This window comes from Lepisma saccharinum, chromosome 8 (assembly GCF_977018435.1).
Source record: "Lepisma saccharinum chromosome 8, izLepSacc3.1, whole genome shotgun sequence".
In the NCBI taxonomy this organism is placed as follows: Eukaryota; Metazoa; Arthropoda; class Insecta; order Zygentoma; family Lepismatidae; genus Lepisma; species Lepisma saccharinum.
The window spans coordinates 58,515,563-58,530,751 of NC_139236.1; the positions used below are offsets into that span (position 1 = coordinate 58,515,563).

Sequence of the window (15,189 nt, forward strand, 5' to 3'; positions counted from 1 at the left end):
TGCAAAAAAAAAGTTAATATACTCTTTCATACACTGACATCAATGAAGTCTTAATACGCTGTTACCTTCCTCTGAGTTTACATATTAAGAATTATTGTATTACAATTTGTTGAGTATGTGGACTTCTTGATTGAAGATAAAACACATAAAGAGATGCATACAACAGTCGGAAAATAACATGTTGAATAATGGGAAGCAAATGTATAGTGAGCAGACGAACTAACATTCATCTGTTCTTTAAAAACCGGCATTGTTGGACGTTCAGATGAAAATTTACAATTTAACTGCGCGTGGAGGTAATGGAGAGTTTTGGAAACTACTGCACACATGAAATTTCAGTATTTAAATAAGTAATAATTAAAATCAACTTTCAAATCAAATCCAAAACATTAAACGGCAATTATAATTATTGGCACTTGAATGGAAATTGTGCTTGTTGAGGTATATGTTTTGAAAGAAGATTTTAAGAGTTGTGCTCTGAAGGGCAATGAAAATAAGTGTCAACTATTATCGAGCCAGTCTTGTCACTCATAGACATATGATTAGAGAGAATGAAAAAATTTAATTTATTTTTAAATCCACTCGCCATCTTGTAATGTGGACAGTCAAAATTACAAGTTCTTCTTTGCGCTAGTGCAAAATTGTCTGCATTGTTTGTGTAGTACTATAAATGACTGCTGTATGTATACATTTAGCATTATAAAGGGATCTGAACACTTAAATATAAGGGTGGCTTGCTTCACTGATATATAGTGAGCTGTCATGTTCACATGGTGAGTATGTAATAAGCACGAGTAAGAAGATTAGATGAAAAATCAAGTCATTATGCTTACACGCAGTGTTGGCAAGATACTGTAAATTGTACAAAAGAGATAAATCTTTGGCAATAAATTACTATACATAACTTTCTGGCAGTTTGCTGATGACGCTGCTATCACTGTTCAGCCTCTGTAGTCTTAGACAAGTAGATCTTCTTCCGCTGGAACTTCTGGTGGAGTAGGTGTATATCCTCTCCGGTGACCCTCTTAGGATTGACGATCGAGAGTCCAAAGACAATCTTGTAAAGCTCCTTCTCAGTGAAAATTCCGGAGAGCGATTCGCGCGAGAATGCTGCTGACTGCTGGAACATGATGTCGAAGTTGTGTTGATGGTTCCTTTCCTCGCAAGTGGACTTCCATAATCTTTCTTCCTGAAGCCGCACAACCTCAGGAAACCTTCTCTGAACTTCGACGACATGAGGTTGTACAAGATAGGATTGATAGCAGAGTTTAGGTACAGCATAACTCTACAAAAATACAAGATGTTGTAGTACGCCTCACCACCCAGACTCAACACTACTTCATGAGGAGCTATGATAATCCATAAGATAAACGCACGGAAAGGTAGCAGGCATATAAAGAAGAACAACACAACAGTCCCCAGCATTATGACAACCTGTTTTCGAGCCCTCAGATTGGGCCCTTCCTTCTTGGCGTTCAGTATAAGTCCTGGATGAGTCATCAAGTGCCTGGCGATGATGACGTACACGATGACTAATATTCCCAAGGGCAGGAGGAAGAACACGGAGATTGTCATGATGAAGAAGGTGGCCCTCCAGAAAGTGTCTGCAGCAGTGGTGCACGTGGGAACCAATGAGGTGCCAAACAGATTCTCGAACTTGTACTCCGAAATAACCAGGATAGGGCTGCAAAACACAATAGATTTTGTTTCCTAGTGAAACAAATTTACACAAAAAAATGTACAGTCACAGTTACCAGATAAACAATCATGCACAATGAATGCAAGAAAACATTTTTAATGCACTGAAGCTGTCGCTGGAGCAACATGGAGCAAAAATGCATATTATTATCATTTTCCTACTTTGTAAGAGTCCCTATCTAAGAATTAGATCACTCACTAGTACGTATTATTAATCACAAGTTTGTCAGTACCAGTTTTTATTAACATAGTTTCTTCATTACTGGAATTTTGTGCTTGTAATCATAACGATTCTCACAAAGAATATCATGTTTCATCTAACACAATTTTGTACTTCTGGATTGCCACAACTAGTATAATATAAATGTTTAGTCCGAAATGTACATGTCACTGCTGTTTAACATGCAAAATAAATACATTAAAACCCATATCTCGGACCTCGTGTTCTAATTTTCTGGCTGAAAATTAACAATTTGGAACCAATCACAAAGACATGTAATCAGGAAGAGAAAACCAATAGGTAAAATTGTACATAAACATGTAAACATGTACATAAAATGGCATAATAACAGGAGCTATTCAACATTTGCGAAAACAAAATTCAAGGCATACCTGTACTTAGAGGACAAACTAGTCGAAAAACTCTATTCGTCAATAGTTGGACCAATTTCCAACTGTTGATATTATACATTTACAAAGGTCAGTACAGTTTTAATCTAAATATACAGAGAGAACTTTATTTTTAAATGTTTAGTTCTTACTCTTCCTTCCACCTCTTAGCACATTAACTTCTAGCGTCCTCTCTCACCGCAAATGAGTGATAATACTTTAATCACAAATTTAATCAACTAATTCAAAAGTGGAATATTTATAGAGTAGGCCACAAATATAAAACCGCCCTTATAAAAGACAAACGTGCAGACACACACCAATCCAATGTCTCGAAGATGTGGGTAAGGTAGAAAATCAACCAGGTCATACTACGAAGATGGCGTCTTCTTGAAAGCCTCCATCTTTAGTCAATCTCATTTTCTTAACTGGAAAGGTGGTCAGTCGATATCAATATGAGGTAGAATTTAAAGAGAAACGGGATGATTTTTTGAGTTTCATCATAACATTAAATATTTTCACATAATTGGTCACTTTCATGAACCATGAAGAACAAATTAACAATGATACCTTTTAACCACACAAATGTCTGGACTGAACAGAAAGGTCTTACTGGAAATATTCCAAGTGTTGGCCACCATTTTCCAGTATTAACCCCGAGGCACCTCTTTACCCATTCCTGATGAACCCCTACCAACAATTCAGTTGCCACACGCTTCGACAAATCGCTGTTCCAGATGACCAATGTCCCGAATCTTCACAGTATACATAAGTGTCTTGACGTGACGCCACAGATAAAAAAAAACAAAAAAAAAACTAAGCGGACATGCCACTGCTCCCCAGCGGCATATCCTTCTGCGGGGAAACTACACATCAAGGTTTTGTCTGGCAACCCGACCATAATGCGGTGGGACGCTATCATGCTGGAAGAATTCCGGACATGACCCATCCTGAGACAAGAGCGATGGCTGAGCATGTTCCTCTAACAACCTCCGATATTCTGCAGTCAACGAACTGTCAATGAAAATGGTTCCACAATGCAGGTACCCCCACACACCACACCACAACCCGTGACGATTACATCCAGTGAGGGTTTGTCTCCGAAAAATACCGGTAGCTCTGTTTGTTGACCTCGCCAGTGACGGAGAAATTTGCTTCATTACTAAATAGTGCCAATATTTCTTTGTTTCTTCATGGTTCATGAAATGACAAATTTTGTGAGAATTGGTCGAGTTACAATCCAACTGAACACATGATCGTGTTCCTTGTGATATTCTAGCCTACCTTGATAAGTCACATGACCACTTTTCCATTAAAGAAAATGAGGTTGGCTTTCAGATGGCGGCCATCTCCGTAGCATAGCTTAGACGGGTTTTGCCCGTCACTCACACCTTCAGAGATATTGGATTGTTGTTTGTCAGCCTGTTTGTCTTTTATAAGAGAGGTTATGCAATTTTAGTCCACAAAACGAAATATCAAATTACGTGAGAATGTTTTAAATTACGATCAAACTGAACACACCATTGCGTTTCTCGTGAAATTCTAACCCATTTTGATAGTTCACACGACCACCTTTTCATTTAAGAAAATGCAGTTAACTTCAAGATGGTGGTGTGTCTACTTTCTCTTTTATAGGAGTAGCTCCCCACATTTGACTGGCCCTATATTTTTGAAAGTACTTTTAGATTTATAAATTTGTTATTATTTAAAAAAAAAATTATAATGAATATTATAGAATTGTGTTACCAAGAAAACTGTCAGAATTATTCCTCTTTAAGCGTGTTCAAGTATTTGTTATTTATGAACAATCAACTTAGTTTTTCTTTTATATTTTTTTCTGGCTTATTTTAGTAGTTTTTCTACCTCTCTACTCTAATAGAGGAAGGATAGTATTTTTTTTAAACAGACGAAGGAACGAACAAAGTGTTAACGCCATACCCAGGATTCAAACATAGGTTCCCTAGCTTCGTAGAGCGTTACGCTAACCACTTCGCCAGGATATCTTTTTATAGATTTCATTGTGGGTGTGGGAAGCGTCGAAATATTCTCACCCAAGTTGGACGTTTCCAGGATCCAAGCAGGGACTCCTAAATTGAAAGTTTCATGCAGTGAAAAGAGTATACAAGGCTTAAGAACTAAACTCCGTGTCCGGTCAAGATATTTTTTATTGGGTAATGCGTGGTCAGGGCATGGATTTCCATCGTCGCGGTTATCTAGCTTTCTGAGAGGCATCCCAACCAGGATTGAACTTACAATAGTCCCTCCTTAAGCAACCAAAATCACCAATGGCTCGTGCACTACGAAATGCCCAATGAGAAGGGAGCCTGAATACTGAATATTCCTTATTGTTGAAAATCTATAGCACCAGCAGGTAAGTTATATTCAATTTATACAGGGTGATCCATTTGGGACGTTACAAAAGTAAACTAATACAAGAAGATAATGTACGTATCTCTGAGCAGTTTGTTTGAATATGAACGCGAAGGATGGCCACGTAGGGTCAGTGGAGGGTTTGCAGTCAATTCGGCCGAATGGCGGCGCTAGCGCATGACAAGCAAACATGGCGGTCACAATGTGTCGTATGGTATGCGACATTTTCGAGTGTTGCAAGGACTGCGAGAGATTTTCGACGACAGTACAGTGGGATTCATCAGTACATCACCTGTCCATCACCATGGTCGTGGACTTTATTTGACCCAATCAGAGCTTCAAGAATTAAAAGAAAACTCAAAACAAGCTGTTGACAACTTCTGCACCAGCACACATAAAATTCCATCGCTTAAAAACACACAGGATGTAAGAGAAATATTTATGAAAATAGTCATGGACAATTTGCACGGTAATAATCATCGATCCCACTGTACAAGCGCCACCACGTCCCTTCACATTGAACATTGTGAAATAGTACAACTTGCTCTACGCAAGTGGTTTGACGGTGTCTCACATAGGCAGAAGAGTATGTGACAGGGACAAAGACGAAGTTATTGGACAAGAAACGAATCAGTCCACGGAAGTCGTTGCGTCGCTTGTCAGCTGAGTGGGAAAAGGAGCTCTGCACTGCTTTAACTCCGCCATTTAAAATAAGACATCACTAAAAATAAAATGTTAACGTGTTAATGATTTGAACACGAAAGTGGTGCCCTTTCATATGTACTAGTACATACCAGTAATAAAATGAATTCTTTACTGCAACCGTTTCGTTTCTTCTTGTGACCTCTCAAACAGATCACCCTGTATAATGTGGGTAGTAGATCATGGACACTGTCTATACACATATTTTAATATTGGCAGAAAAGAAAAAAGTAATTTAAATTTAATACATTTATTTTCAAATATCTTCCAGACACACACGCACATTTCCACACACGCAACATAACTGAGTTAAACACACATACATGCGACACTAGTCACAACGAGACTCTATCTAGTGAAAAAAATGCATAAGAAAGTAACAAAAAGCTATACTAAATATTTGGAATTACAAACAAGATCAAGACACATGACAAATATTTCCTATTTATTTTCCACACACAGACATGGTGTGAAACAGTAAAGAAAATCCGTAACAAATTATTCAACAATTTTTTAACTTTCAATTTTTACAAAAAAAACCTCTAGATATGTTCGCTCAAAATAACATTGGTGGACACCGCATAAGTTTCTGATCAGAGAGTTATGAAGTTTGGAGTCACTATTCTACATGGGATACAAAATATTGAGTAGCCACCTGTGGCAGACAACTGATTTATACGGGGACCCTTATGTTATTTCTTAACATGACATTTCTCTTTAATGAATTTTAATCGCTAGCAGCAACATATGCCAACAGCTGTTAGTGTTTATTATTGATTGCGTAGAACGAATGCATTAATTCATTTCCAAAACAGTAACAAATGAAGAGGTTAACAGGTCCGTTTTATTTTCCCTTTGCATGTTTGTTTGTTTTATTTTTCGCTTTGCTTTGCTTCACAACCTGAACCAAATCAATATATCATTCGTTCGAATGTATAAATCGCGTAGTGTAAACTCAATTTGTTTTATTTTAGCTAAAACTCTTCAGTGTGACATCAATGGGCTAAATTCTGCACAAATAAATTGCGATGCACGTTGCTTTAAAATCTGTGTTCGACGATGCCGACAAAGCTGGCGGGTTTTTAAAACGTTGTCTGACCTTTCGGTTTTATTTATACTTCTAAATTAATGGTCCAGCTAGTGTAAACCTAGAAAAGTCGCGAAGTTGGGAAATCATTTACTAAAAATGCTTCTTCGATTATTTAGATAGGAATTACATTGTTTACATGTCTACCATATTGTAACATTTAATTTAAATTTTAAGTCAGCTAATAATCTATTTCTTTTCATCAGTTACGTTGAGCAAGCAGTCAGAGATTATGAATTGTCTTTGCAAGACAATATTGCATCATTATATTGATTTCTGAACCTGAACTTTGCTAAACTTTTGAACAATGGCAACAAAAGTGCGTTCTGGGTTTAGGCAGGGACTTCGTGGTGTAAGCATTCGTTCCATCAGTGTATTCTATTATTCTATTTTCCTTACACTATTTTCATTCTCTTTACACTCAACAGTGACTTCAATTGCGACTGTGAACTATTGTGATCTATTAACATATCGTAATACAAAGCAAAGAAACTTTGAAACAACCGAATCTCTACATTCTAATGAACTTATGTACATATTACGAATAATTTGAGCAATAAATGAAACCCGTGTGTTAATTCCCATTGGATATTTCGAGTATTGCCCGACATCGTCATGTGAAAGTGGCAAGTGTTCAGTTAAGTGTACTTTTTACAAATTGAGTTCATCATGAGTGGTTACAGGATGCAATTGAGCGAAAGTGGAAAACATTGAACCTCGAAATGGAACTGTCCCGGTGTACGACCTCTCTCTAGAGATTGAGGAGCGTAAATATATTCCTTAAGTACTTGGAACTGAAGAGTTTAAATAATCTGGATTTGTTTTTGTATTGAACGGTAAATATTAAAAGAAACAGACTGAGAGAATGTCATCTGTAATTACTAGTGTGTCAAATACCTCTCTTTTTATAAGATTTATTTAGTTATATGCATAAATTTGCAACAGAGGTCAATAATACTAGCAAGATCTAACGGTTTTAGACATGCGAGGCATTTTTTTATGCATGTATAGTGCATTTAGTTTCAGCAGTGACTGTTGTTAGGAGAGGATCGCATATTCTCTTGAACACATCAGTAGAATCTTCACAGAAATACCGGTCGACATTTTCACACACATAAATCGAGTTGTGTGTTTGGTTCTTGTTCTACCAAACATTGCGTACCAACCCAGAGATTGTTGAATAAAGCTGTAACCAAACACAGCTCGGCGATGCATGTATGATTTCCAAAGGTTGGTTACGATAACAAAAATGTCTGATATATTTTTACCATTTTAAGTTCCCTCAATTGAATCCGCCATACACGTAGTCTTCCTACAGAGTTTCTTATGGATCTTACGGTACATCTTTAAAAAACACGCGCAATGCATCTCAATGTGCAGAATTTATAGACCGTGCAACACAGGGAATAACGTTTTCTTCCGCCATCTTGAAACTTGCTGGCCGATTCCACTCAAATGCAATGCTAGTCGCGTTATTTAAGATACCTAGCAACCAGGAATCTTTATGTCAAAACCCTCAAATGTACGACACTTAGGATGGCCACAACATAGACTCTCATAAACTGTGCATTAGGCAGAGTTTCGAAAATATCGAAAACGGGCAAAATGGGTGTATATGGTCTTCTATTCGCAAATGGCCCGGGGTTCAGGTTGTACCATCAGGCAGAATGTAAGAAGTGTTCTTATTTTCCTTTGGAAAATGCAATAAACGAAAGTGAAGGAATTCAGATATTTAAGAAACATCGATATTGTTTAGACACTGACAGCAAGCATGTAGATATAGCAATAACTGAGGCATGCCTTTGAAACTTGCCTCATATCAAACACAACGCATAAAGAAGGAATCTTGAAAAATCAATAAAGCGATTTCTGGAGAAGATGTCAAGATAAAGCTAACGTATACCCTGATCTTCGGAGGCTGTGGAGATTTCAGAATCTTATTCGCAGTTAGCTTGGTACGTATATTTTCATCACATGTGAGAAATACAGGAATTTGGTGTCCAAGTGACGTTGCAGTGATATCAAGAAATATTTTAAAAAGTTGTACAATTTATTATATGAGAATCAATCTTATATATAAGTCGTCTATCATGAGGACTCCACTGAACAACAAATATTGTAGAGGAATAGAACAGATTCAACCAGAAACTGTCGTCTTTGTTGGATAGGAATCATATGATAACCATATCAATCAAATGTAGTACAAACTTGAATAACTGAATGGGAGAATTGAGCTTGTTTGAAGGTTCACTTTACGCACAGGAAGGCTAATCGGGACTGGACATACAGTTTAAAGTGGGATCCGAACCACTATGAATCTTCACCGGGTATCGAACCCGGGCCCCTTGATTACAAGGCGCTGTGGTCATAAATTTTTCAGAGGTTGTACGCTCGTGAAACGTTGAATGGAATTTTTCCATTAAATTTATAAATGAAATCAATTGACATTTACAAAAAAAAAAAAAAAGCCCGAATATTGATGATGATTCATTCCAAATTGGCATATTACAATAGAGAAGACATTTGCTAAAGGCTGCAGTAGTATTTTAAAGGCTACAATACAACATGTTATTGTATTTTCTTATTGATATTGCCTTTGTGAATTGTCAGTTAGTATACTGTTAATAACTTTAATAATACTGCAAATAATACTAAAAATGAAAAAAATTGAAATATAATACTTTGAAGACAGCAATCCTTATATTGAACAATAAAGTCATATTCTGAAGTTTGTTTCTACCTGTCTACTCAAAAATACTCCAAAGTGCCTCTTATAATATACCACATTTGTCACTACAACGTTTTGTACAAACTCTTGAATTGGCGTGGTGGTAATTTATATCTGAGGCTTAAACTGATTAACCGGAGACCCTTCTCGACATTATGTTCCCGATCATGCGAAACAAGAAATGTTTAACGGTAATGATCTAATGGCCAAATTACATAAATAAATATAAACAAATAAAATATTTGTATAACCTCGACTACAGCTACCGTAGACGACGTTCCCATTACGCCATCGGGGAAGCCAACTGAATGGTAGAGGACAAAGGCATATCTTCGAACATAAATGCTCAACATTTCTGTATTTGTCTAATTTTCCTCGATTTTTATACACCTTTGGCTAATCGCGACAGTGTGCATGCATGATGATCGGATGAAATTGATGAAGGGGTACTCCCAAGGGAACACCTGGGACTCGAAACCGGCAGCTTCAGCAACTCAAAAAGTTCTAAACAAGCAACTTTGGAATCAATGTACTGAATGTCCAACCCCAAACTAAGTAACTTTCTGCTCAGAATTTCACTTTTCGTATTTCAGAATGACGAACATAAAGAGAATGAAACTCGGAAATGTGCCACGTAATTCTCGTACGCTGAAACAATTAAATTACAAGGTGATCTCGCAATAGCGTGAATACAAAGAGGAAAAACATGGATTGTTTTCAACAGCTTTACCAACGAAAAGTGTTACACCAGCACGAAGAATTTTACAAATACACTCGCTTCTTAAATTTACAATAAACTGCCTAACATATTTCACATAACACGTTATACGCAATCGCAAATGAATTCAGTCTGTGCACAAGACTTCAGAACTTCGCAAGAGCAGCAGAATACTTTAATGCGGAATGTTTGAAATGTGATAAGAATGAAAGCACTTCACATACACCTGAAAAATACCAGCTTTCACTTTTTTTTCGGAACGTGAGAGACCTTTCTTCTAATCTCGATGACAACAAATAAATACTATTTAATTAGAAATTGTACTCTTCTGTCTACAAAAAAATGTTTTGTTATAATTATGGTAACTGACAAGAGTTAATCAAAAGTACGAAATAAGATTACGTGGTCAATATATAGGTAAAATTCATACAGTTACCATGACTATTAACGTGGAGTTGTCTTCAGTTTAGTATGCAGACTTCCGATGAAAAATAAAATATAGAAATACTTTTGTGAAAATTTACAGTGTGTGAAACTTCTCAGAGTTACAATCATATGTGTAATTTTGGACCCATCTTTGGGGCGGCAAAATCGAACTTGAAGCCGAACTTTAGGGGGGCAGAATCAAAACCTTCTCAAGCCCATAAAAGCATAATCCAGTACAATTTGATAAATAACTGTGACAATTGCAAAATCATATAAATTACTCGTCACTTTGCTCCTCCGGTTCCAGGAGGTTAGCAAAAGCACCATTAACTTGTAAATTTTCATAAACCTGAAAATTTTGGGGGGAACAAGAGCCCCCTTGCTCCCGCCAAGTTACGCCTATAGTCAATTATATCAAACTAAAACCCACATTTCGCAGGCAAAAATTCGGGTATTCGTTTGACAGAAACTAAGCAATAAAACTAGGTGGGCTATAAGATCTTGAATTCGACTATTTTTAGTACTACTGTTCACACAGGAAGAACCTTGAAAAAGTTTAAAGTCAATTAATATTTTCAGATAGGAATTATATGGCTGTATTTTGAGAGTATTTGACACTGAATGAAGCTAAGAGCAAGAATGAACGCTCACGCTCCGAATACGGTATTTTTCATGCATATTTGGAACATCTTAGTGACCAGAAACAAGTAAGTGAAACTGAAAAACAATGATACATGAAATATCCAAATAATGACAACACAAATCCAATCAATCTCCAAATATAACATAATTAGCACTCATTTTCCACGCACTCAATTACAACGACTTATGTTTAAAACTAGATTCGTTACAAAACGTATAATCGTACTTTTTTTGCTTCAGATCTACTGGCAAGATTGCAAATATGTACCTACATTTGTGTCTCCTTTATATAGTAATGTTATAGGTATATTTAGACATTTATTTTCAATTGTGTTTCTATACCTCGACATTCGTATGTGCACTTCAGACAGATTATGCATATTCTTCAATCTTTATTTCCTGCTTTGAACCACAATTATTTTTTTAAAACGTTTTGTGGTTTTTCATATTTTCGTCCTGTAATGTAAATAATTTAATAGGTATATTCAAAGCGTTCTAATTGATGTTTCTTAATACCGTATAGTACTATATATATGATAAATATGTCAAAAAGTTTGCTCGAAGTTTATTTTTAGTCCCCTTTATTCTCAGTCTACTGGGATTAGATCTATAGTCTAAAGTGCGACCCAAACCACTGTGCATTGTGACTCCATTGAGGATTGAACTTGGGACCTCTTGATTACAAGACGATAGCATTATACACTGAATATGAATTTCACATATTAAAGTTATGTTGTGGTAAGTTGTTGAATGACACAGCGTAGAGAATCAGATGTACTGAACGATATATCACAAATTATTGCACATAAAATAAACCTCGTGTAAAGACTTGTAGTTGAATAGCCACGAGTAAGGAAAATATTAAAGAAATAAACCTAAATTGTATTGTGGTGGGATATATTATGGTATGTTTTAACTGGTTCGGATAAGAAACTGGAAATGTTACGTGGCTTTTTTCTAAATATAATTCTGAAATTGATGTTGATGCAAAAATGTATTTTGTTTTGCGTTATGGACGAAAAGTCTAGAAAGGTGAGGATAGGTAAATATTTGCCTTGTCAGTGCTAGACATTCCATTGCTAGCAGATAAGCTTCATGCAATATATTATCTGCTGAAGTTGTACGTACGAATTCATCGATGAAGTTTACTAAACTTTTGAATGGTTTTTAAACTAAGCTTCTCGTTATTTTGAAGCGGATCAAATAATTATCTTTTAGATTTCAGATTATTTAACACGGCTGGACAGTAAAACGCATTACTAGCGCTATTCTGATGCTTAAAAAATAGAGCAAGATTTTTCACTAATTGAATAATAATGTTTATGGAAGTCCGGAAAATCTCGAACGATCTTCTTTCAACAGTCAACCAATCTCTTCCCACGAAAAATACATACAAGTGCACCACAACGTCAACACCAATTGGGAGGTATTACACGTAGCTCTCCGGAGCATTGGACGAGCAACCCGCTAAGGTGCTGCTGTGTCTTTCTAGCGACGACTTGACTATGAGGGATCTCCTGAGGGAACCATTTGCATGGGGACTAGATGTGTTCTTTGGCGAATTGTTGTTCGATTTCTCAGGCGAGTCCTTCAAGCTGGGCGTCCTGGATTCAAGCGACCACCTCGTCACGCTGCTTCTCCAGGAAAACTCCGGAGACCTGTTGTGGTGGCAGCTGGAGTACGATATGGACGTGGTGTTCAAGGTACCGTTCCTGGCCAGGCGCCTCCTCTCTCTCTTCTTGACGCCGCAAAGCCTCATGAAGCCGTCGCGAAACTTGGACGACATCAGGTTGTATAAGATCGGGTTCACGGCAGAATTGAGGTACAGCATCACCCTGCAGAAGTAGAGGATGTTGTAGTAGGCTTCCGATCCGAGCCTGCGCACGTTCTCGTCCGGCACGACTATGATCCACAAGGTGAACAATTTGAACGGCATCAAACAGAGGAAAAACATGAGCACCACTGTCCCGAGCATCATCACCACCTGTTTCCTGGCCCTGAGGTTGAAGCTCTCGCCTTTGACCTTGACCGTGGTGCCAGGATCGGTCATCAACCTGCGGGCGATGATGGCGTACAGAATGACCAGGATGCAGAACGGCAGGAGGAAAAAGACTGATATGGTCATAAGGAAGAAGAAAAATCGCCAAGAGGTGTCGGCCTGAGTTAAACACATGGGATCACCCTCTTCGTCGTAGGCATACTCGGCTATTCCCAGGATCGGGCTGCAAAAGATAAGACAAGAGAACATCTACCATTAGTGGAAAGAAGATAACCTTCCTAAGGAACAGAGTGGGCGTGAAGGCATTTTTAAGAGCTTCAGGTTCAAGTAATTTCCCCGCACTAAAACCGTGACAGTTCTCGCTTTCGCTATAAAATAAAAGAAGAAAAATGTAAAAAAGTAGTTTATTTTTAATGAATAGTTTGAAAACTTTCGGTTAAATTACAACAGAAACTTGATTTATTGAAAAAATTAAAAATGTTTCTTATGTGATTCCACTTGAAATTCAGAAAACTGCAAAACAAAATTTCAAAGAATTTACTTTATATATTTATTTTATATAGATAAAAATTCAAAATGCAAATCGTTCACTGAAGATGCATTTATATGCCTATTGCAATTAAAGAGATTCCATGTTTAAAAAACTTTGAAACTAACCATCAACAACAAACAAAATACCATTGCCGTCATTACTGAAGACTGAAGAATGGCTTGCCGCGGAACCTCTTTGGTATTAACTTTAGACAGACGTATGTTGGAAAGTTTAACGCCCATCCATTCTACTATGCCTCCACAGTGTAAGTTAATAATATTAAGGGACAAATGAAGTGTTGTCGTTGTTTTTCATTAGCATTAGAGTGGCCGCAGAGAAGGAAGTTCATTATCTTTCATATAACGTAATTGGCAAATTTTCACATCTATACAACATAAGAGAAACAACTTTCATTAATATTACTTAAAATGATCATCCAAATTAATACACGTAATATACCACAGATTTAATTATTGGGATCAATATGATACTAACTGAAAAGCTTTATAATTCAATACTAAATTTACACGCCTATAGAAAGTTCAACGTTCCCTAAATTTAATAGTGTTGCATTATGGTGTACATCCTGTAATTGTCAAATGGCGATGCAGTTACGTTTTGTGAAGATAAGTTTTTAATAATTGTGAAGTATGGTTTTGTGAAGATAAGTTTTCAATAATTGTGAGGTATGTAAGAAATTCCTACAACTCAATCTCATGATGAATTCTAGTTTTCTTAACTTTGTGCATAGCCCTCACCATTCTACTCGAGACATATTTATTGTCCACATTCCCTTGTAACTAAATCTACAAACGTTCAGTTTCTCGTTTATTAACTCAATGCTCCTAACGACAGCAAACTCTTTGTTTCTTATCGGAATATCTTTCAGATATCCGAACTTAAAATGCTACTAATTTACTTAAGACCAAGTCCATTTTACATTTCACCAATTAAGATTCGAACGCTTATCTTTTCCTTTGACTTGATAATAAGCCAGATCGCTTATTCCTTATTGTGCAACGCTTAGGGTACTTCCTTACGCCCTGGCCACCCTACCTTCCCCTTTTTTCTATCCTACGACTCGTACACTTACTTCGTAGTATACACAAATGACTTATAATACTCTACTATATCTGATAATCTATCGCTTAGGAAATTAGGAGAACCACCTTAAGAGTTACTGTCTACATCCACTTGCAACAAAAGATCTTCTATTTATTTGCCTTGCTATGTTTCGTGAAATTATCATATGTGCTTCTTACTATATTTTAATTATTCAATAATAAATAAAAACTCCTTCCTTGTTTCTACACCGCTTATATTTCTTTGAGAGTCATTCACCTATCTATATCGACTTTTTAGGAAATTAATATTTCAGTTATATACCACATTCCATTAATCTTAAATTTCCATAACAGTCGTTCAAAACGACTGCTTAAATAAATTCATTGCTGTACTTAGACTCTTCTCTGTTCTAAGTATTTGCTGGTTCCTAAAGTATGAGGAAACTAGCACTTAATCTTGTGATCTGTTTATTCATTACATTTTGTTAATTATGGCTATTCTTTATTAATGTTGTTGCTTTGCTTTGGAACAGAAGTCATACATAAGCAGAAACTAAAAATGGTGTTTCAAATTTCAAAAGATCTTATATTTCTCAAACCATTTGTATCTAAAT

The 15,189-nt window shown here is 36.6% G+C and overlaps 2 protein-coding genes across 2 annotated transcripts in view; both read right to left on the reverse strand.

The window, feature by feature from the left end:
- Positions 1 to 894: 894 nt before the first annotated feature.
- Positions 895 to 1,575, reverse strand: LOC145991803 (thyrotropin-releasing hormone receptor-like). Its single transcript, XM_083127853.1, has one exon. It carries the CDS (start codon positions 1,573 to 1,575, stop codon positions 895 to 897), a length of 681 nt encoding a protein of 226 aa, XP_082983979.1.
- A 7,876-nt stretch (positions 1,576 to 9,451) lies between these two features.
- Positions 9,452 to 15,189, reverse strand: part of LOC145991805 (growth hormone secretagogue receptor type 1-like) — a 100,304-nt gene continuing 94,566 nt past the window's right edge. Inside the window, exon 3 of the mRNA XM_083127854.1 lies at positions 9,452 to 13,202. Coding sequence (XP_082983980.1) covers positions 12,410 to 13,202 — 793 coding nt within the window. The 3' untranslated portion in view covers positions 9,452 to 12,409. The remainder of the gene's footprint in view (positions 13,203 to 15,189) is intronic.